At 42.1% G+C, this 22,444-nt stretch overlaps 2 protein-coding genes across 2 annotated transcripts; one reads left to right on the top strand and one right to left on the bottom strand.

The window, feature by feature from the left end:
• Positions 1–10,298: 10,298 nt before the first annotated feature.
• LOC149922890 (rhomboid-related protein 2-like) lies at positions 10,299–12,851 on the bottom strand. The gene is made up of 9 exons (XM_090162924.1): positions 12,589–12,851; positions 12,457–12,480; positions 12,222–12,395; positions 11,992–12,162; positions 11,781–11,923; positions 11,272–11,384; positions 11,097–11,197; positions 10,797–10,994; positions 10,299–10,710 (listed from the first exon to the last, which is right to left on the bottom strand). The coding sequence occupies exons 1-9, from the start codon at positions 12,679–12,681 to the stop codon at positions 10,597–10,599; spliced, it is 1,131 nt and encodes a 376-aa protein (XP_090019050.1). The 5' UTR covers positions 12,682–12,851; the 3' UTR covers positions 10,299–10,596.
• A 3,155-nt stretch (positions 12,852–16,006) lies between these two features.
• Positions 16,007–16,783, top strand: LOC149922889 (atrial natriuretic peptide receptor 3). Its single transcript, XM_090162322.1, has one exon. It carries the CDS (start codon positions 16,007–16,009, stop codon positions 16,781–16,783), a length of 777 nt encoding a protein of 258 aa, XP_090018448.1.
• The last annotated feature ends 5,661 nt before the right edge of the window (positions 16,784–22,444 follow it).

Below are 22,444 nucleotides of genomic sequence, written 5' to 3'. Positions count from 1 at the left end.
AATAAATACGGTTGCGGGCCAATGATTTGCCTATATGTTAAGTGGTTAACAGGAAATATCCCTGCTGATTCTAGAAAAACCCTAGTTGATGTTCAAAACTGCCGCGATGTCTTTAAATAAGAAATATAAAATGAAAAAATTAATTTAGAGTAACATAATTCAAATATGTTTTTATATATTTCATTGACTTCGGGTAGAGGCAGTGGCGGATACATATGGGGGGCTTAAGCTTTGCATGTGACTTGATGATTTGTTATTACACCCATGATAGCTTAAGATGTCTTTTAGCGCCCCCTCCCCCCTTGAGCTTTTTTCTGTATCCGCCACTGGGGCCCTAAATGGGTTAGAGTGTGCAATAACTGGTGGCTTTTCCGGGGAGTCGGAATCCGGCTCTTGTAACCCATAAGGGCGTAGGCGAACTGGGAGATGTTAGCTTTGATCAAATGGTCCTATCTATAAATTCTGACACACTGTGTCCGCCACTGGGTAGAGGCCTATTTGTACAATGACCGAACCTTCAAATCTGATAGTGTGGTATAATCCATAGTAAAGACGCTGCGTTGAGAAGATGGGAAATATGCCCCTCTGCGTTGAGAAGATGGGAGCGATATGCTTCACTGACGAGAGAATATGGGAGGGACATGCTCCTCGGACGAGAGAAGATGCGAGCGACATGCTCCTCTGACGAGAGAAGATGCGAGCGACATGATCCTCTGCCTTGAGAAGATGGGAGGGACATGCTCCTCTGACGAGAGAAGATGGGAGCGACATGCTTCTCTGCGTTGAGATGGGAGCGACATGCTTCTCTGCGTTGAGAAGATGGGAGTGACATGCTTCTCTGACGAGAGAATATGGGAGGGACATGATCCTCTGCCTTGAGAAGATGGGAGGGACATGCTCCTCTGCGTTGAGAAGATGGGAGGGACATGCTCCTCTGACGAGAGAAGATGGGAGCGACATGCTCCTCGGCGTTGAGAAGATGGGAGTGATATGCTCCTCTGCATTGAGAAGATGGGAGCAACATGTTCCTCTGCGTTGAGAAGATGGGAGTGACATGCTTCTCTGCGTTGAGAAGATGGGAGTGACATGCTTCTCGGCGTTGAGAAGATGGGAGTGACATGCTCCTCTGCGTTGAGAAGATGGGAGCGACATGCTCCTCTGACGAGAGAAGATGGTAGCGATATGCTTCTCTGACGAGAGAATATGGGAGGAACATGCTCCTCTGACGAGAGAAGATGCGAGCGACATGCTCCTCTGACGAGAGAAGATGCGAGCGACATGATCATCTGCCTTGAGAAGATGGGAGCGACATGCTCCTCTGACGAGAGAAGATGGTAGCGATATGCTTCTCTGACGAGAGAATATGGGAGGGACATGCTCCTCGGACGAGAGAAGATGCGAGCGACATGCTCCTCTGACGAGAGAAGATGCGAGCGACATGATCCTCTGCCTTGAGAAGATGGGAGGGACATGCTCCTCTGACGAGAGAAGATGGGAGCGACATGCTTCTCTGCGTTGAGATGGGAGCGACATGCTTCTCTGCGTTGAGAAGATGGGAGTGACATGCTTCTCTGACGAGAGAATATGGGAGGGACATGATCCTCTGCCTTGAGAAGATGGGAGGGACATGCTCCTCTGCGTTGAGAAGATGGGAGGGACATGCTCCTCTGACGAGAGAAGATGGGAGCGACATGTTCCTCGGCGTTGAGAAGATGGGAGTGATATGCTCCTCTGCATTGAGAAGATGGGAGCAACATGTTCCTCTGCGTTGAGAAGATGGGAGTGACATGCTTCTCTGCGTTGAGAAGATGGAAGCGACATGCTTCTCGGCGTTGAGAAGATGGGAGTGACATGCTCCTCTGCGTTGAGAAGATGGGAGCGACATGCTCCTCTGACGAGAGAAGATGGTAGCGATATGCTTCTCTGACGAGAGAATATGGGAGGAACATGCTCCTCTGACGAGAGAATTAGATGGGAGCGACATGCTCCTCTGACGAGAGAATTAGATGGGAGCGACATGCTCCTCTGCCTTGAGAAGACGGGCGCGACATGCTCCTCTGACGAGAGAAGATTGGAGCGACATTCTTCTCTGCGTTGAGAAGATGGGAGCGACATGCTCCTCTGCGTTCAGAAGATGGGAGCGATATGCTCCTCTGCCTTGAGAAGATAGGAGCGATATGCTCCTCTGCGTTGAGGAGATGGGAGTGACATGCTCCTCTGCGTTGAGAAGATGGGAGCGATATGCTCCGCTATGTTGAAAAGATAGGAGCGATATGCTCTGCTGCGTTGAGAAGATGGGAGCGACAGGCTTCACTAAAGACATTTATAATAAAAAACGGGTTTTAGCGGGGCTGTGGGGATATCATAACATATATGTAGAAATTTGTATTAAAAGACAATGGCATTGGCTAACAATTAATTCCAAATATTGGCCTATGCATTTTTCTCAAAATTTCTACAGGCCACAACAAACCAAGCCTTTACGGGGCGTGTGCCATAAGTACCTTTTATATCGAGAATAGTTATAATAAAAACGTACTTTGTTATAAATAAATTTGATATAGAAGCGAAACTAACTGGTTTGAAAACACAATTAAGTGTTAAACGTAAAGCTAATACAAGAAATATTCTAAATTTCCAGAATGAAACCTACTAGTCAAGGAGTTCTTTGAGGTCAGCAAACTTTGGACATCATAGCAGACAATGCGTAAAACGATGTTGAAAATTGAAATTCCATATGGTTATTTTTATTCATACTATAATTAAACGTGTTACCATAAAATAAATAAATATTTCAATATGATACTTGAATTAATCATTTATATTCGTCCACTTTTGTTAATATTTAACCATATCCTTGCTAATTTGTAAAAATTATGTAAATAACTTGTGGAAGTTAAATTCAAGTAAATCAATTTATAGTAAATCTCGGGGAAATGAACATGAATCATTAAGTCTTTCTCCTTAATATGATGGAAGTTGGGATTTACACTTCATTATTTCTACTAGAACTAACTAACTTTAAATATTTGGTGGCAATCTGAATATGATCCACCGTGTCATACTTAAATAAATAGGGTTTAAATATCACACCTGAAACGTCTTAGACGCCATTGAAGCGGAATAATCTGGTTAGGTTTAATCTTTAATATTTTATCTGGTATAGGAGGTCCGTCCACCCGACTTAACTGAAGGTCTGCCTCGAACTTTCGTCCGAGTCGGTTCTTTTTCTTTCGCTGCTTGTTTTCGGTTCACCCCCTTTTCGGGTTCGCTTAGCCTTTTGCGCAGTTGTGTGTTTCCCTTCCCAATTAGGGCAAGTTTTTCTCTTTAGGCTTAGGCCGTTCTTATTATCTATTCCCTGCATCGAGTCACGGCCGGTGCAAGAAGATAACTGGTATTTGTTTGTTTTAATTCCTTTTTCACTGTGTTCCCGTTATTTATTCTTACCTTGGAGTGCTCTTTGACACTCGTCTTACCTGGCGTCCACACATTGTTGCTCTGCGAACTCGCTGCCTCCGGTTAATCGGCTTGCTCCGTTCAATGGCCGGGGCTCGCTGGGGTATCCCCAGCAAATATCTCCGTACGCTTTACCTGGGTCTTATTCGGTCTCGTATAGATTACTCAGCGATGGCCTACCGCACTGCATCTGCAACATCCCTTGCTCTGTTAGATCGCATCCAGTCCGCCTGCCTACGGGTGGTACTTGGAGCACCGAAGTCTGCGTCTATAGGTGCGCTGGAAGTTGTAAGCTTTGTCCCTCCTCTGTCTTTACATTGCGATATACAACTTTTGAGGTACGGGATTCACTGCTTCACCTGTCCTCTTTCCCACTTTCTTGCTGAATGGATGTCCCCAACTAATCCCACTTCAGCTTCCCTTCGTGGGGCTCTAGCTCACCTTTCTCTTATCCACAAGGTCGACATTCTGTACCGCTCTATCCTTCGTGCCCCCCTGGCGTCGTATTTTGCCCCCTGGACCATTTCCCCATTCTATGTTGACGGGGATTGGATTGAGGGGACGAAAGCATCCTCCCTCCCAATGGAGTTGGCTGATAAATTTTCTGGCCGATTGTCTCTCTATCTATTGGATCACTGTGTAGTGTTTACCGATGGTTCACGTCGTCCTAATGATATGTACTCTGGGCTGGCTTTTCATATTCCTAGCCTGGATGTCACCTGCTCTTTCCGCACATCCTCTGAGTTGTCCATCTGCCGCGTCGAACTGGCGGCAATTGTCCAGGCTGCCCTCTGGCTACTGGATCATAGCATTGATGACGCGACGATTTGCTCGGACTCCCGCTCTGCTCTTGCGATACTTAGCCGCGCAGACGGCACCGATCCCTTATTACTCCCACTTGCTTCTCGGCTTCGCGATTGTCCTACTGCCCGTTTCTCTCTTCTGTGGGTTCCAGTGCACGTAGGGATTTCCGGTAAAGAGTTTGCCGACAGAGCTGCTTCCCTGGTATCACCTTATATTTTCTCACCTGCTGCCACTTTACAATGCCGCAGGACTCTTTCTGATGCATTGATGACCTCCTGGACACTTCATTTCTCTGCGCTATCTACCGGACGTTTTCTGTATTCGGTCCAACCGACGCCGCAGTACCCAGCCATTTGGCGCCTCCACTTGCGGCGTTCTTTAGAGCGTCCGTTCTTCTTGGTCTTGTTAGATCGCTTCCCTACTCCTGCCGTGCTTTATCGCTTCGATCGTGCGCCTTCCCCGTCCTGCTCAGCATGTGCACTACTCGGAGGCCTGGAACATTTTATTTTTTCTTGTCCCCGCTTTGCGGCTCACCGCGGCCCTTTAGTACGCTGCCTTACTTGTCTTCCGGTTCATCCTAGCGGCTCTCATTTAGCTCAAGCTCTTACCCACGTGCATCTCCCGGCATCGCTGCGGGCCCTTTCAGTATTCCTCTCTCACCTCATTTCTGTAGGCCTTCTCTAGTCCTCTCTTACTTCTATAAGCTTTATTCAAGGTGCAGGGGTCTAAGGATTGCGTACGATCCGACGCCTTACTTGTTTTCTCACAAAAAAAGGTCCGTCCACCCAAAATTATTGATCATTACCCTTATAATATTAAAATAATAATAATTTCAATCACTTTTCCTATTCATTTGATTAAAGACTTATTGTAGTATCATTGACGGTAATTTCAATAAAATAATATTTATTTAAATCACATTTTAGTAAATTAAAGGAAAATTTAAAAACGTGGTCGAAAAATATAAGACACCGGTAGCGCCATCTGTTTTAGTTTTCTCTGTAATTTATGTTTTTCCTCGTACCCCTCGCTAGCATCATTCAATGGAACGTTCACGGTATTCGTACTCGGCTCGCAGATATTATCGACATTCTCGGCGACTTCAGCCCATCTATTTTAGCTCTTCAGGAAACGTTTCTCTCTCCAACGGACGTATGTAACTTTCACTTTGGTCTTTATGAAATATTTCGCGCCGATCGCAATTGCCCCCGCAACTCGAGCTCCGGGGCGCGAGGAGGTCTGGCCACTCTTATAGCCAAAACTATCCCAGCGATCCGTCTCCCTTCCCCAGTTTGTGTGGGCGTCGAGACGTTGGTGGTGAAGATTCATCTCCCACTGGGCTGGCTCACGCTTTTCAACATCTACGACCCTCGGGGCACCGCCCCCAAAGAATTTTTAGACCAACTCCTTACCGGACTTGACCCGCCCTTCATCATCCTTGGTGACTTCAACGCACACAATTTTCTCTGGGGTGGCCGCCACACCGACACACAAGGACGCCTCATTCAGACTTGGCTGGAGGACCACGACAACATGGTACTCCTCAATACGGGGGAAGCAACCCGTCACCCTACCCACGGCTCTGAGAGCGCGCTTGACCTCGCCTTCGCTAGCGTCGACCTGGCCACAGGTTTCCCATGGCGTGTCTTGCAGAGAGGAACAAGCGATCACCTACCTATTCTCATAGGGGAAGCGTCTCACGATGCCCACAAGGAAGAGAGTACCCCTCACTGGCGTTACGCGGAAGCGGACTGGAAGCATTTTCGCATTGTCCTTGATAATGCTCTTGGCGAAGAACACCTTACAGTCTCCTCCGCGGAATCCCTTCTCTTCAACTCGGCAAAGGCGTCGATTCCTCTCACCAGCGGCCACAGGAGGTATACGCCTCGCCAGCCGCCTTGGTGGGATACCCACTGCTCGGCGAAGGCTACTGTCGTCACTGCGGCGCGGCGCAGCGCCCAACGCTCGGGCCTCTCTGCGGACATGGTTCTTTATAAGCGGGAAAGGGCGATCTTCAAGAAACTGGTCAGGGAGACGAAGAAGACCAGCTGGCGGGCCTTCTGCGATCGGCTCCATGCTCATACGCCACGGCCGCAAATCTGGTCCCAGGTCAGATGGTTCAAGACTGACGTACTCGCACCGAAGCTTCTCACGCTGCAGAAGGGGGCGGTTCTTTTCACAGACCAAAGGGAAGTTGCAGAGTGCCTAGCGTCCAAAGCTGCGGAGAATATTCATCCTCCCCCAGAACTCTCACCGGTTCAAGCGTACGTCCCAGAGACTTCTCTTGCACGTCCACCGGCCAGGTACAACGCGCCCTTCTCGGCGCCGGAACTCAACGGCGTCATCTCCGGCCTTCACAACACGGCCCCTGGCGCCGATAACATCTCGAACCTAATCATTAAAACCACTACCCCAGCGTTTCGCGCAGCCCTTCTCAGGCTCTACAACCGTCTCTTGGCAGATGGCATCATGCCCTCGCGGTGGAAACATGCGATTCTTCATCCCATACTCAAGCCGGGAAAACCATGCAGAGACCCCACTTCGTACAGGGACATCTCCCTCCTTCCGAACTTTGGCAAAATTTACGAGCGGCTTGTTCTTGGCCGTCTTACTTGGTTTCTGCAGGTGAATTGCGTGCTTCCGCCGGAGCAATCCGGCTTCCGCCAAGGGCACCGGGCAACCGATAACGCCCTCCGGCTTGTTACCGCTGCTCAAGGGGCCCTGGCGACTAATCACCACTGTTTGGCAGTTTTCCTCGACTTAAAAGACGCCTTTGGAAGTGTCCACCATCAGGTGCTACTCTATAAGCTACAACGCCGGGGCCTCGATGGAAACCTCCTCCGCTGGGTGGAGAGCTTTTTGGACGGCTGTACCTTCCGAGTCCGAGTTAATGGCAAACTCTCAAAGCCGTACTCAGTTACCCGCGGCGTGCCGCAGGGCAGTGCAATCAGCCCAATCTTATTCTGCGTCATGCTCGACGACATTCCCGAGCTGTGTCCTAGGCCGGTTGACCAAGGGGAACATGCGGATGACACCAGCACGTGGATTTGCGGTTCAAACCTCAGCCGCCTCTTCCCTGCGATGCAGCTTGCTCTCGATAATATCTCGTGCTATGGAATCACCTGGGGTCTAAATTTCCAACCACTGAAATGCCAATTCATGATCATCACCAAATCAAAGCAGATCCAGGCCGGCCTTCACCTCATGCTCGGGCGCACTGCTCTCTCTCGGGTCTCGTCCTATCGGTATCTCGGAGCCCTGATTGACGACAAGCTGTCCTGGTCCCCACACATTGAGGTCCTCGTCGCTTCTTCGCTGAAGCGGCTTAACCTTCTGAGAGCCGTCTCCGCGACTCGTTGGGGGGCGGGAAGGAAGGTCCTTCGCCTTCTCTAAACGCATCTCCTTCGCTCTCGGCTGGACTACACTAGTTCTCTCTACGCCTCGGCCACAGCTACCACGCTCGGCAAACTTGACAAGGTTCAAAATGCCGCTCTCAGAGTCATCCTAGGAGTTCCACAGTCCACTCCCATCCGGCTCATGGAATCCGAAGCAGCCATTCATCCTTTGCGTTTTCGGAGAGACCTTCTGGATCTCTTTAACATCGCTCCATGCGGAGCGTCTGACACACCCGATTTCTATCCTTCCCTATTGCGATCTACCCTACCTTCTCTGGAACTCATCGAGGACTGTTTCCCACCGGGCCGACTTCCTTTCCCTCTTCGAGCATGGCGCCTTGCACAGGAGTACAATCTCACTTGGCTTTTCAACTACTCCAGGGCCCATCTACCTCGTCTGCGAACACCGGAGTGGGAACTACCTCACTGGCTCGCGACCCTCGAACCTTACGCCAGAGATGCTACGGTCATCTATACGGACGGCTCGCTCTCCTCGGACTCGGGTGTTGCTGGTGCGGCTTTCGCGATTCCGGACCTAGGCGTCGGCGTGAGGTCCTTCGTGGACTCCGGGCATCCTATCAACGCGGTGACAAATGTGCCTGGTGAGCTGGTTATTTGCTCCGACTCTCAGAGTGCCCTCACCCAACTGCTGACATGCTCTTCTGATCCGGTTGTTTCAATAATCCATGATCTATGTGACAATTATCCCCGCTCCGTCACTTTCCTTTGGTGCCCAACTCACGTGGGAGTGCCAGGCAACGAAACGGCGGACAAACTGGCCGGGGTCACCCAGCTTCAACGTCCTCAGGGGGTGCACTTCTTCCTTCCCTCGACACTCTCGGAGCTAAAGAGTGTCTGTGGGAAAGTGATCACCTCTTCGTGGACTCGCACCTGGCGGTCTCTCGCCGCCCAGTGGCCTCTCCTGGCTGTGAAGCCTAACCCTGACTCTCGAGCCGTTCTGGCCGTTCAACTTCCTAGACTGGAGGACACTCTTCTCGCGCGGCTTGGTTGTGGCAGACTTCCCACAAAGGCGGTTCTTCATCGTTTCGGGCTTCGGAACTTGGACTCCTGCCCTCGGTGTGCGGTACGAGAGGACGCCGAACACGTCCTGTTCGCGTGTGCCTCTTTCGCGACCACTCGGCGGAATCTCTACCTTTCGCTCCAGGCGCGGGGTCTCCCGGACTCCGTGGTGGGTGTTCTCACCGCCGTTCACGCGGGTTGGCAAGATGTGATTTTGGACACTTGTAAACTTCTTCGTAAAGCTTTTCCGCGATGATTGAGATTATTGCTCTTTTTGCATTTATTATTCTGATGTGTATCCCTTTCAGCGCGTTTGTTCTTTCTCATTATCGTTTGTTCGCGGACTTTTCTCCCTGTGCGCCTGGTGTGAAGGCCTCGTTGCTATATACACCAATCCCCGTTACTATTGTTATTCTGCCCCCCCCCCCCCTAGATAACTCTGACTTTTTGGTTATTATTAATAGTAAACGAAGTTTTTAGTGGGTTAGACGTTTTTTTCCCCGTAATGTTATTTATAGGCCCCCACTTTTAATTTTTATTTATGGTGAGCAGGGCCCCCCGGATCATCAGCTACGCCATTGTCTTAAGCCTTTCTTAACCATAGATATAGGAAATATAAAACACTCTAGATACCCGGCGATGGGGTGAGCCAATCAGAAAAGTGGCCCAGCAAGAACTAGCAATCGACTCATTATATGCCTGGAATTTTTCAACCGTGGCGCCATCTATCTGTAGACAAGAGCACGGTAACACGTTTTTGGGCTGTATCGCCATCTGTCTGTTGCCAGGAACTCGGCAAATTTGAACTACGTCTAATACGTTGAAAACCGAGTAGCGACATTTTTTTGCGTTTCGCATTTAAAGAGATAAAATGGTTAAACATTGTGTAGCATGATTGTGTAGTACGTTATTACAAGAACACATAATTAAATTGCAAAAATGCTGCATTTCATAAGTAGGACAAATTATTTGTACTTAGGTTACATAGGTTTCCTCCACCAAAACCGAGGGGGTAGCCACTTGGAAAGAAATTGTACACTAGATTTCTTATTTCCTATATTTCTCAATTATTTCCGGTATTTTTCATATATTTCCGATATTTATCGTGGATTTCTAGAATCTTACTGAACGCAGCCCAAAGGATAGATTAAAAAATGACTTCGGGAAAAGCCATTTATCGACGAGTGTCATCTGGTGGTAGGTGAAAGTACGTGGAACTAGCTTCGAAGCCCCCTCTATAATTTATTCGGAGTTCAGACTTTCATAAAAAAAATTTAGCGCGCAAGGTGTTATGGCTTTTAGCTTTAAAAATAAAATGAACTATGAAAAAAAGTACAACAGAAATGGCTGGGAGTAGTGGCGTACTCCTGTAATGTAAGGGTCTGGGAGGCAAAGCTTGTGGATGGCCATTGAGGATGACCACTGATCCCCCAAAGGGTGGTTGGAATACTTCCGCCTCGGGTGTCCCCATGTATCCCACCCGTTGGCGTGGCTGTTACACATATCTCGCCCTGATTAATCAAATGGACGAGAGGACTGAACAGTCCACATCTTACAATCGAATAATAATTTTAAAAAAATACAACAGAAATGGCTCTGCCCCTCAATGATATTGTACCATCATTTCATATTTCAATTTATTATCATTTTAAAAAATAGTCTTAACAAATGTACCTGCCAGATTGCCTAACACACTGAATACTTTTAGGATACAAAATTTAAAAAAAAATCACATTGTTTTGGACGGATTATAAAAAAAAAAATAAACATTTCAATAATAATATTGTGCGCCTTACATCATTATACTTGACTATTTAAAAAGTAATTAAAATACTGATACTATGAAGTATCAGCAACATTTGGGTGAACATTTAAATAATTATCCATAAAGCAGAATAAACATATATAAAATTTTAACACTTCAGTTGTATTTCTCATCAGGGTAAAATTCTGAATTAGCTGCATTCCAGGCAATAGCAAAAATCATCAACAGCAAGTAGATAGCCAACATACATCGGCCCAATATGATTTCCCACTTAAGAAATGAACAAAAAATTTATATTAATGGTCAAGATTCAAGAATGAATAAAATTATTCTGTAAAAAGATACTACGATATTACCTTATAAACTCTAATATTACGCAAAATATTGACTCCAACAAGTAGACCTGCTAAGGCACCAGCAAAATGGGCTGAGTAACTAGTTTTACTCTTTTCTTCAGAGTAGTAACGATAATAAAGTGCTACACCAATGTCAGTGCCAGCAAAAGAAATTAACGCAAGGAGGCGGGCCCACGCAAATTCCATCTCCTTGTAGTTCTATAGAGTAATAAATTTATACGCAACAATTAGTATACGCGTAAATAACATAGCAGTTATAAGAAAGAAGACCAAGTTGCATTTTTCTACAAAGATACTCACTATCAAAACATTGGCCAAATGTGCTGCAATTAAAGCATAAACTCCACCTGAAGCTCCTGCCAAATATGTGTGTGGATCAGTCAAAGATGATCCCAATGACCCTAAGATCAACAATTTAACATTATCCTCAATTTGATTAACAAAAAAACATCCTTTTTTTACAAGTAATACTGACCAGCTAAAACACCCGCCAAGTAAACCAAACCAATTCGCCACCCTTTGTGAACCATTTCCAACGGAATACCCAACAGCAGTTGAATCATTAAATTAAATATTAAATGAATCAATCTGAAATTCCCAGGAATTAAATACATTAAATAAATTATAATTTTTTAAACAAAATTATATTTCAAATTACGTAAATGACTAATATCAAGAATCTATGAGTCTTGGCACAATAATTGGTAATCTACCGAATATATTGCCATTTTTCAATTAGATTGTTAAATTCATCTTAAACTAAATTTGAAGAATCTAAATTAATAGTTAAAATTTTAATTTTTCATAACTAATTAGACATTTCCTCAAAAGGTAAAAGAAAATGTTCTTACGATCGCTACTAGATGGTGCTATATAATTGGGTAAATGGAAGGTTTCCCATTAATTTTGAGAGAGCGTCTTGTTATTTGAAAGGTAAGACTCATACAGCCTCAGAAATCTATATTAATTTTTGCTAATATTTACCCAGCATGAATAAACATGTAGGTTAAATAACGCCAAGCTTCTCGCCTACGATGAGGATTATAGATAAGACTACTTTCAACTGGTATTGGCTCATTGGCTCCAACTTTCCCCAATTTGACACAGTAATAGATAAAAATACCAATCTGGAAATAATTATTTGTATATTATGATTAAGAATATACAATGAAAACGGGGTTATTTCCACTCTTACTTCGATTAAACTAGCTATGACCATAAATAGTGGCGGTGGGCAACATTTATATTCTTCCATGTAATACCGAACTGTCGTTGCTCTTTGTTTTCGTGGTACCACGGCAAAAGCTGCGAATCTCACCAAACGCTGAAATCTGGGCCTAGCTGCTCCCAGTTCTACAGCATGAACCTTAATTTTAAATTAAATCAACATTTAATAAAAATACAACCCGCATTGCAATAGCTTACCATACGAAGGAATTCTTCGTAGCTGAGGTTTTCATCATTATCCCAATCGGCTCTTTCTAATATTTCTTCAAGAACATCGTGAGGCATATCGGTGTTTAATTCAGGGTTTCGGCCCTGGCTTAATATTCTTTTGAAATTTTCCAAAGGAATAAGCCCATCTCCATCCGTGTCATACTAATTTAAATTTTTTGTTAATGAATGGAAATTTCAATTATATTTATTTTTTCAATGATACCTTGTTAAATATTGCTCTCCATTGCTGAAAAGTAAACAGATAAACATTAGGTGATCATGTTCACCAAAATTTTTAAAGAAATGATTATTAAATTTAGGGTAAACAAATGTAAAAACATGTCAAGGATGTTACCCTATTCATCTCGATGGTATCATACTCCTCCTTCGGAGGTCCCTGACTCTTCCGTAACGAAAATTTCGCTTTACTGTGACGACTTTCAGACATTTTAAAGTTACGTATTGATTGTAAAAGTTAATATATCATCAAAATAGGTTAAATATAAGAAAAAAAAGGAACTATCTCGAAAATACTGGGGCGACACTGAAACAAATCAACTGGAATGTAGCATAACTTCTTGATGATGCCATTGGATCGGAAACGATCCTCTCGAGTCATTACACCTAGGTGGCGTAAGCGGAAGAACGATAAAAATCCGATAACAGATGGCGACAATAGTTCTAGCTCAAGGTGGTCTTGGCTCAATGTCCTGGATCACAAAATTAAAGAAAGATATTTTTCAGCGGCAAAATTCAATCACATAGAGTACTCTAGAAAGTCTAGAAGCATGGAGGAAGCACGTGACTGATACTGCGTGCATCCTCCATGCTAGAAGTTTGAACATCAACGTCGGTAGTTACGTGAACATTTGACGTTTTACTTTCCCGTTTGTATTTTGTAGTCGAATATTTAACAACTTTAAGACGACGCCATATTTATGAGGACTTTAATAGTTTTGAATTTTGTTATAATTTTCGTAACTTTTCATAACTTTAAACGCTAAAATTATATGCTGAGCTCCGGCCCTCTGTCGGAGAAGCCCTGGTATAAAAAGGTGTGTAACTACGGCAACTAATAAACCTGTAAACCTGCTTACGTCTTGGAGGATTATGTGACACCAAAAGTGGATATAAAACAGAAAGTCTGGGAGGAAAAGGGTTCGTTAGCTTTCCCAGTGGTTTCCTTCAAAAATGAGGAGCTGTTTCCCCTATACAATGATTGAGCCAATCAGGAACGACTCTGTTACGTTTGGCGTATGTCTCATGACGTCACGGTCAGAGGAAATAGTTCAGATGGGCGATGCTAGCTAACCTAGCGGTAAAACCAAGAAGCATATTCTCCTTGGTAAATCTCCCGAAGACGTTGTCTCGTTGGTTAATTTATTCCTTTTTCAAAAATTTTGCCTCTGTTAAGTTCAAGAGTCACTGTGGCTCAAGCTCGTAAGAAATATACACCAGAAGAGTTAGCTTTAAAGCCGAAAAGTAAATTTAGTCAGTGTAATTTATTTATAAAAGATTTGTATTCAATTGGTACTATACAAACCAGTGAAGATTTAAACCAAGGCTTAATTAAAATTCCAGTAGATAGGGATGTAGACAAATTTTAGTATAGTAACATGGATTAAATAACCTTATAAGGTTATTTAATCAATGATAGTAATAACCAAGGTAATAATGCAGAATTACAAACTGAGATTGGAGAGTTCATTTGCATATATTGGGTCACAAATTATAACTGGGTCAATTCCTTCTTCATTAAGTACTAAATTGTATACCCAATTGTTCCATGCGTACAGAAAGCCACTATCCTCCTCTTTCTTCAGAGTAATGCGAATGTAACAACTCGTGTTGAGAGCACATATCTTCTAGTAGTTCTTTTAAAGTTTGATTGTTTTTAAATTCGTTAAACACTTTAAGCCGCACACCCTATTCAAATAAAACAAAAACATTTATCAATAATCTACCTAAGCCTTGCCAAACATGTGAATTTTCACAAAGAGCAGACGCACCAAATCCAGCCCAAAGACTATATAATCAGGTGGCTAAGGAACTGAAGAAGAACTATAATATATCAGCCGATTTACGCAGGTACATGCGAGTAAAGCGCCATTTGTAATGCTCCGCCAAAGGGGGTAGGCACAAACTAGGGGCATGCTTGGGGGATCCTCATTTTTGATGGAACAGGGCTACCGGGTCCTCCCAGACTTTCTGTTTTATATCCACTTTTGGTGACACGTCGTAATATATTTATACTAGTGTTTAAATACAAAATATTAAAATACTGATAATTATATTTTTCCAACCCATCAAATCGAGACAGAGTTATTACAACGTATTATTTATCTAGCAGCATACTGGTTAAAAAGCTTAAATACTGGTTTGGTTTGAATTGAAAAACGCCTAGGCCTTGTATAATTAATACGAATTTGGAGAAATAAGTACGAGCACGATTTTACAAACCTTGAAGTACGAATATACAAAGAGAGACATTTGCGGTATAACCGGGCTCAAGAAGAAACAAATAATTGTATTTCGACAACACTCATACCCTTAGATTGCGCCTGTTTTAGTATTGTTCAAATGAAGTTTAGAATTCTACGTGTACCCTGGGTTAGCAAAAGGTGTGCAATTTGTTAAAATTAGATTGCAAACGTACTTGATTGCGTTAGGGGCCAGCTGAAAGCTCGCTTAACCGATTTTAAAGAAATTTCCTCCTCGAACGTCGACGAACTCCCGACGTTGTTTAAAGGGAATTTCAAGGGATGTGTTATGGGTCGGAAGTCGCTTCAAAAAACGTCACCTAAACGTCATCAGAGTGTAACTTTGTAAATACGACCGAATGACATATTTTAAATAGACTTCAACCCCCTCACAGCTCTCCCTTGAAAGTCCTTTTAACCTCTCTAATAACAAGAAACACCAATAGCGCATTATATCTTGTTCATAGCCGTAACCATTTTAATAAGTTATTTACCATATTAGCATCGTAATAGTTTAAAATTTGAAATAGATAATTATTCTCACACCGAAAAGTTAATTTTCAGACGTCATTTATGCATTTTCGGTTAAACAATAGTTTGATTAGTCTTTGAAAAAAAAATCGTACTTACTAACACCTCATTATGCAGCTTTAAACTAATTAATATCAGAAGTTTATAATATACACTAAGAGAGAATTATTCAGCTCGCTATACTGCTTAAAAAATACCCTTTCACCTTCACCCGCTGATTTTTTGAAGAAAAATAGTGCGAGACGAAATACATTACATCATATAAATTCATTTCCCTACGCAGTGTAATTTTTTACATTTTATATCGCTAGGTGAAGTAATACACGGCGTAAATCCGGGTAATTTCGGATACTTATCTTGTAAGAGTAATATTATAAACGTCTGGTATTATATCCCGGGATTTTGGCGTCGGCGCAATGTCTCTCTCTCAATCTCTCTCATCCTAGAGTGAGGGGGAAGGTTGGTTTGTGGGCGGATAACCACGCTTTGCTCGAAACTTTCTTCCACAGACTCAAACATAACCGAAAGCTTCTCCACTGGTACTGGACGATGAAAAAGTGCGCTCGTTCCACGAAAGGGGGCGCGTTTTATAAAAGCTTTGCGCCTATATAGAGCGACCGCAATAGAGACTTCAAAGTTAATTAAGACGTTTTTTCAAAGTCACGCTACGTCATAGTTGCGGCGTTATTGGTGGATGCCATTACTGGGGAATAATTTGTCTCTGTGGTCCAAAAACATTGGTGACGCGCCCTTACCCCCAAAATGATTCTCTCCTTCGCGGTGATTACGTTGATATCAATTTTGCAACAAATTCGGAGGGTTCGCACCGATGAATTCTGTTCCACGGAACGATGGTCCAACAACACGGTACAAGTGTTCGTCCTCTTGCCAAAAGCGAACACTTACTACGCTTCCATCGACAAAGTGCAGCCGGCCATCGAGTTAGCGACGCGCGTGGTGCAACAACGGGGTATCCTACCAAACTGGGGGTTCAAGATTCACTACCACTCCACGGACTGCGACGAATCATTGGGCATGCGACGGGCCATTGAGGGCTATTTCAGCGGGGTCCATCTCTTTTTGGGCCCCGTGTGCGATTTCGTGACGGCGCCCATCGCCCGCCTCTTAAAGTTCTGCCAAGCGCCTTTGCTAACGGCTGGAGCCCTTGCCTACGATTTTGGCAAGAATAAGACCAGTTCCAATAGCGAGTTTTTCATGATGACCCGCGTCGGATTGTCCTTCAACGGAATCAGTACTTTCTTGTTGAGCTTGTGTCGATCGTGGAATTGGAAAAGAGCGTTTCTTATCTACGACATCAACGCCCGACCCGAAGTGTCGAAAGACAACTATTGCATGATTTTCACAAAGGCCGTGGTAGAGGACATCAGACAGCAGGCCGATTTTGAATTCTTAACGGACAAAATCAGCCTACTCGTGGGCAACGACCGGAACATTAGTGCCGCCAACCAAATCGCCCGAAATCTCTTGAAGAATAAAGTCGGAACCGAATTTTCAGGTATATCGTTTCACTGTCTTTAAGCATGTGTGGATTATTTAACTAAAAGATGTTTCAGATTAATTTATATTTTACAAGCAGTTTTGTTTCCCCCGGATAGAAATTACATTTCCAATTCTGAGCAGGATACCGTTAGAGTATTTTTGTATTTTTTCGACCGTGAAGCAAACTTTAATTAATTAATCGACGCTTTCAAATCACATTTTTTATTTTTACTTTTCATTTCATGTAAATTCCTATTTTTATAATAATTACCAAAACAATTTCGATTCTCTCACTTAACTGAAAATCATTCCTAAACTTTCGACAGTTAATTTAAAACAACTGTCCAAATTACTAGAGCTCGACAGAACAGATAAAATAACCGCAAAATTTTCGATTATTCATAAAAATTTCGGTTAACTGTTTATTTATGGGTATTATTCGCGGTTATAAAACAATTTAATAAGCAAAAAATTAGTTTTTATATGGATAATTTTCGGTTATGGGTAAAAACCAATAAAACGAACATTTCTTATCCAAACCCCGAGCTCTAGTCAAAATACGAATTTTTCAGTTTCTCAAACACAAAGAAAGTGTTGTCAGGAAGTGTTTGCCTACACTATACGGGACTATTTTAAAATACTCCCAGTGAAATAAATTTCCTATTTTTTTATCAGGCGCATTGTTTATTTATTTTGTTATTGGCAAATAAATTGTTTGAGAACGAAGCCATCGTATTGGGCTATCAAGTTAAATTGAGCGCTATAGAGGCATCGTCACGCAACAAACAAAACAGAAAGAACAGCTGTAATAGATCTTTAAAGAAGTGATATCAATTGAGAGAAAGATATTTTTTCGAGCTATCGTACGCTAGATACAAGGACTCCGAACACGCCAATTGGCGAGGTTTTCGAAATAAAAATGTGGTTTTGCAGAAGTTATAATTAATCAATTTTTCCTTCAAATTAACTTAAGAAAATTCGAAATTAGATAAAGAAATTTCAATTGCCATTATTATGTTCAACAACAAAGCGCTTAATAATTCTTGCACGTCCTAATTATTATATTCTCGAAGTGCAAAATATGAGTGGTCAGTAGAAAACATACAAAATCTGCTATAATCCATTATTTTGAACATGCATTTAATAAACCACGTCCTTAACTGCTACCGGGTTTTCTTTACATCTCTATAATAACCCCATGCTAGAGGAAGTATGAAAAATCAATTACCCACCATGTTAAAAATCGCGAAGAACATAACGAATCCAGTGCCGGATTAAGGATTAGGCTTACTAGGCACAGGCCTATGGGCCCCCACCATTGATGAAATCAATGGATTTTTCACTGATTCAGTTTAAGAGAAAAACATATAAAGCTTGTTGCTTTATTATTTGAAAAATCATTATTCTTGTGACATAAGTTCAGCTTTGGGACACGCGAGTGTTGCGTTTTTTGCTTCCCTTACATAGGCCCCCACCAAAATCTGCAACGAATCTAGTGTTAGTTATCTAGAATGTCATACTCACACACACAAACACAGTATAGGTCGGCAAGACCTCCAATATCCAGTCTCCCATCTCCACTCCAGTGTCCAAGTCTCTAACCCTCAATGTAATAGCAAGTATTAAATTTAGGCGTTTTGGTTTAGTCTCTAATTTCCAATCTCTACTCGAAATCCAGATCTCTAGTCTCCACTGAAATATTTGGTCTCCGACCTTCGTAGCTTCCAAGGGTCTCCAGTTTCCAAGACTCCACTCTCCACAGAAAGTCTTCGGTTTCCGAGGTAGGGGACTGAAGACTGGAAGCGGAAATTAAGGATTGGGAATCAAAGTAGCCTCGTTTCGCTCGTTCAATAAAAATCTCATTTTCAAATAATTTTTTTTTAATAGTTTCCAAGAAGTATAAATTTAATGAAATATCAAAAGTCCCGAAACTCTTCTATTTTCTTTCTACCCTAAACTGTAAATCCTCTTTCTCTTTGATTTATCTTGGACGTCGAAACCATAATCCACTAAACAAACAGTTTCCCCCCAAGTCAAAGAACCACGATTTTTCAGCAGCATTCGAAACTTTCGTATTTATTCCAGAATTTCATTCCGTTTCTTTCCTGGTTCCCAAAACTCCGATACAATTCCGAAACTTGCAATACGATTTATTTCATAGCAAAGGCTTAATCGTATTCATATCTGACTGTCTGCAACTTCGGAGAAAAATAAAGGGGGTTAGGTTAAAACCGAAGTGAACACTATATGCTTAAGAGATTCATTCATTTTCCTATATTGCTAAAGCTGTTGGCTCAAAGCACGTGCTAATGCCACTGATTTTTCAAAATACTTTTCGTAAGAATAAAATAGTGCGAATATCCGTAGTTTATAATTAATAGCTTCGGGAGAAGTATCTAACTACGTTTACCGCTGATGTTAAAAACCTGTTACATCCTATGGAGATTACTTCGCGATACCTGCCTGATTAGTGCCGGAGTAATAAAGTGCCTTTTATGACTTTGAAAAGTGAAAACGAAGAACCATCCGGCCAGGGGCGTAGGAACCGCTTAGGGGCAGGGGGGGGGGGCAATGCACCTCCCTAGAATTTTCCTGGGAGGGGCAACTAATGTTATTGCCACCTCCAACATTTTGGTCAGTTGAAATTTTCAAAAGGCTCAAATTATCATTTTAAAAACATATACAGTTTATAGAACCTTAACTGTGTTTAAATTTCAGTCTTTTCCCGCCAATTTACATAGCATTCGGAGAAGCTACACCCCATTAAAAATTCAAAACCATTCTCTTTCCCCCCTCCAACTTTTAGAACGTTCCTACGCCCCTGCATCAGGCTTCTGCTAGTGTGTTGTATTAAATGAATTCATATTGCGCGTGGGATAACAGAAAATACCCATTTATCGACGTACTATTTATTTCCGCCGTTTTTCGGTCTTTCAAATGTGAACGTCCGCGATTAACAATTCGTTAAAAGGATGTTACAAATAAATCGTGTATTCAGGGAATGGATTTACTATAAACTTTGGATAATATTCTGACTTTCTAAGATATTGAGATATCTGATTTTTTATATTTCATACCTACAATATTCGAAACTATAAAGTACAGGGGGGCTGAAAAGATGGTAGTCACGTAACAAATACGAACTATTATTCATTTTATTTTGCTAATGGTGGTTTAAATTTTGATCGATTCGTCTAAATTATCTAATTATTATTATTATTATTTAAAATATTTTGTAATAGAAAAGTGTAAGTTAATTAGCTGTCTGTAGAATCTGGAACGAATATTTTTTTTGTTTACCGTCGCACGGCCAACTATGAATACGAGTTACCGAATCGAAGTTGGCTGTGAAAAGGTAGTCACGTGATTTTGTTTTCCCATTTTAACAAGTTGGTTAAGACCAAATTTAATTTATAGTATCGCCTATTGTTTCCGAGTTTTTAAAATCTGATATCCTCATGGGATATCTGTGCTAATTTTCAATGGAATACAAGTTTCAAAAATATAACCGAATACAAGTTTCAAAAATATAACCGAATAAAAGTTTCAAAAATATAACCGAATACCAGTTTGAAAAGTGACTTCGAGTACAATTCTTTTTTTATATAAGGCTCAGAGGCCGCCATCTATTGACCGAAATCTGAAGCATTTTTAACCACAACTGTCTAAATATCAAATTTTCCCAATTTCTAACCACTTCTAAATATACTTTTTGGAAATACTGTAAAATTAAATAATAGCAATATTAATAATAATAATAAATAATAATAATCAGCTAGGCACCAATTAAGGTATCTATAGCGACTTTTAATGCCTTTAATTCATTGGTCCGGGTTAAGATATTAAGTAGGCACTGGCGGCGGAAGGTTCATATTTTCTTGGGGGGGGGGGGGGGAACAAACCCGCGATATAGATATTTTCAAATGGATGAAAGCTAGGTTGTATACTTGTTGAGGATTGTCTACTAAAAATATTAAGCGTGATATGCATTTAATCTAATAATAATCCAATAGGCTAAAGTTCAAGAGTATTTCCAACGCATAAATCATTTAGTGATTTGTGAAACCTATTACTTAGAATAAAAAAGCCTTTTGATGGGGGGGGGGGGGGCATATGCCTGGTCCCGGGGACCGGGGTACTTGGTCCCTTCCCAAAAAATCGCCGAAACTATAAGTAGGAGAGTGGTGGCAAGCCCTTGATACCACGCGAACCGATAGCACCCTACACTAACTATTAATTAGTATTATAATTACATTATACATAACATTAAAAATGAATAAAATGTAATTAATATACCCTATATAAATATAAAGACCTATTTCTAAAAATAATATACTTATAATATTGAATTAATTAATATAGTAAAACTTATGTATAATGTTTCATAATTCTATCAAGAGATGACGCTCGAGACCTATTACAAAGATTGAAATGGGGCGGGGCGTCGATTGGACTATTTATCTATAAACGGTATTTTATTTAAATTTATAAAATCATTATGAAAACGAATTTCCTCTTACACCTAGGAGCAGCAAACACAACACGGCCCACACAAGGAGAACGCAACCCGTCAAAGTACGTGGATTTTCTAACGTACAGTTTTCATTGGTTAGACGCTTTAGCGCCTGCTGCCGTTGGAAGGGGAACATTCCGAAATTGTCTTCCCCCTTTCCGTAAAACGTTCAGCGTAAAGGCTCGTCCAATGAAATTTGTACACAGCACTGCGTTAGTAAGTTTAAGGGCTACCTGCGTTCTCGTTGTGTTTGTTGCTCCTAGCTTACACTATTTGGTTCTTCCAAGAAGTATTTATATGATTTTACGAGAGTCTACGAACACTATTGGGGGCCCTGTGCAAAGTAGAATTTGGGGCCCCTAAAAAATTTCAAACCTTACTTTGGTGCTGTATGACTTTAGTCTGAGATAAATTTTACGAATGAACTTAAAAATATAATTAAATAATAATATTAAAAACAAATTGAAAACATTTATTTCGAAGACGGGGCCCCATAACTTAGGGGGCCCCTGGGCCATGGTACACTTGGCACATGCTTTAATACGGCCCTGTCTACGAAGGTACACGTTTCAAGCCAATAACCGTAGCGGTACAGGATAGTGAATAGTTTCTCGTAAGGTGTATTTCATATACTTTTGGTATAAGTGAAGATTGCGAATGAAAAAACCTTCAGTGGTGGACCGCTTTATGGAGATATAGGAATAAACGAAGTATTCTTTGGCGCGGGGGTAAAAATAAAGTATAATTCGGAAATATAAAACCTTGTCAACTGAAAAGAGAGAGAGAGAACCATATCATTCGGAAATGGGATTCTGGCGTGGCCTGTTCTTATCTCTCTCTTTGGAAAAAGCGCATCGATGGACTATTTTCCGAGTGTCATATTTTTTCCCAGTCAGTAATTTAACACCCATGACAGATCCAGATCGACTTCGAGAAATATTCCAAGCAACCATACGTGAATAAAGTATGTTCCGAGTTGACGTTGAAAAATACTATACGTCAAGAAAGTATTTATTCATTTAGGTACCGTAGAATATGTTTGTAGCGAGGATATTTGGCGCTCAGGGCGAAACACCCAAATTTGCGCGCCCCCCCCTCCCGCTACCCTCATCGCGTTTCCAAACGAAACTATGGACCAAGAATTTAAGGGGACTTACTGATCCCGATATTTTGACACGGTAGGCGTG

This window comes from Leiobunum rupestre, chromosome 11, assembly GCF_980474605.1.
Source record: "Leiobunum rupestre chromosome 11, qqLeiRupe1.1.hap1, whole genome shotgun sequence".
NCBI classification, from domain to species: Eukaryota; Metazoa; Arthropoda; class Arachnida; order Opiliones; family Sclerosomatidae; genus Leiobunum; species Leiobunum rupestre.
Note: the sequence above shows the minus strand (reverse complement) of the source record. Positions and strands in the feature narration are given on the sequence as shown.

Coding starts and splice junctions, on each gene's coding strand:
- LOC149922890 (XM_090162924.1), bottom strand. CDS start 12,681: ATGTCTGAAAGTCGTCACAGTAAAGCGAAATTTTCGTTACGGAAGAGT. Junction 11,924..11,991: donor TCATAGCTAGTTTAATCGAA/GTAAGAGTGGAA, acceptor AATTATTTCCAG/ATTGGTATTTTTATCTATTA. Junction 10,711..10,796: donor GTAATATTAGAGTTTATAAG/GTAATATCGTAG, acceptor TCATTTCTTAAG/TGGGAAATCATATTGGGCCG.
- LOC149922889 (XM_090162322.1), top strand. CDS start 16,007: ATGATTCTCTCCTTCGCGGTGATTACGTTGATATCAATTTTGCAACAA.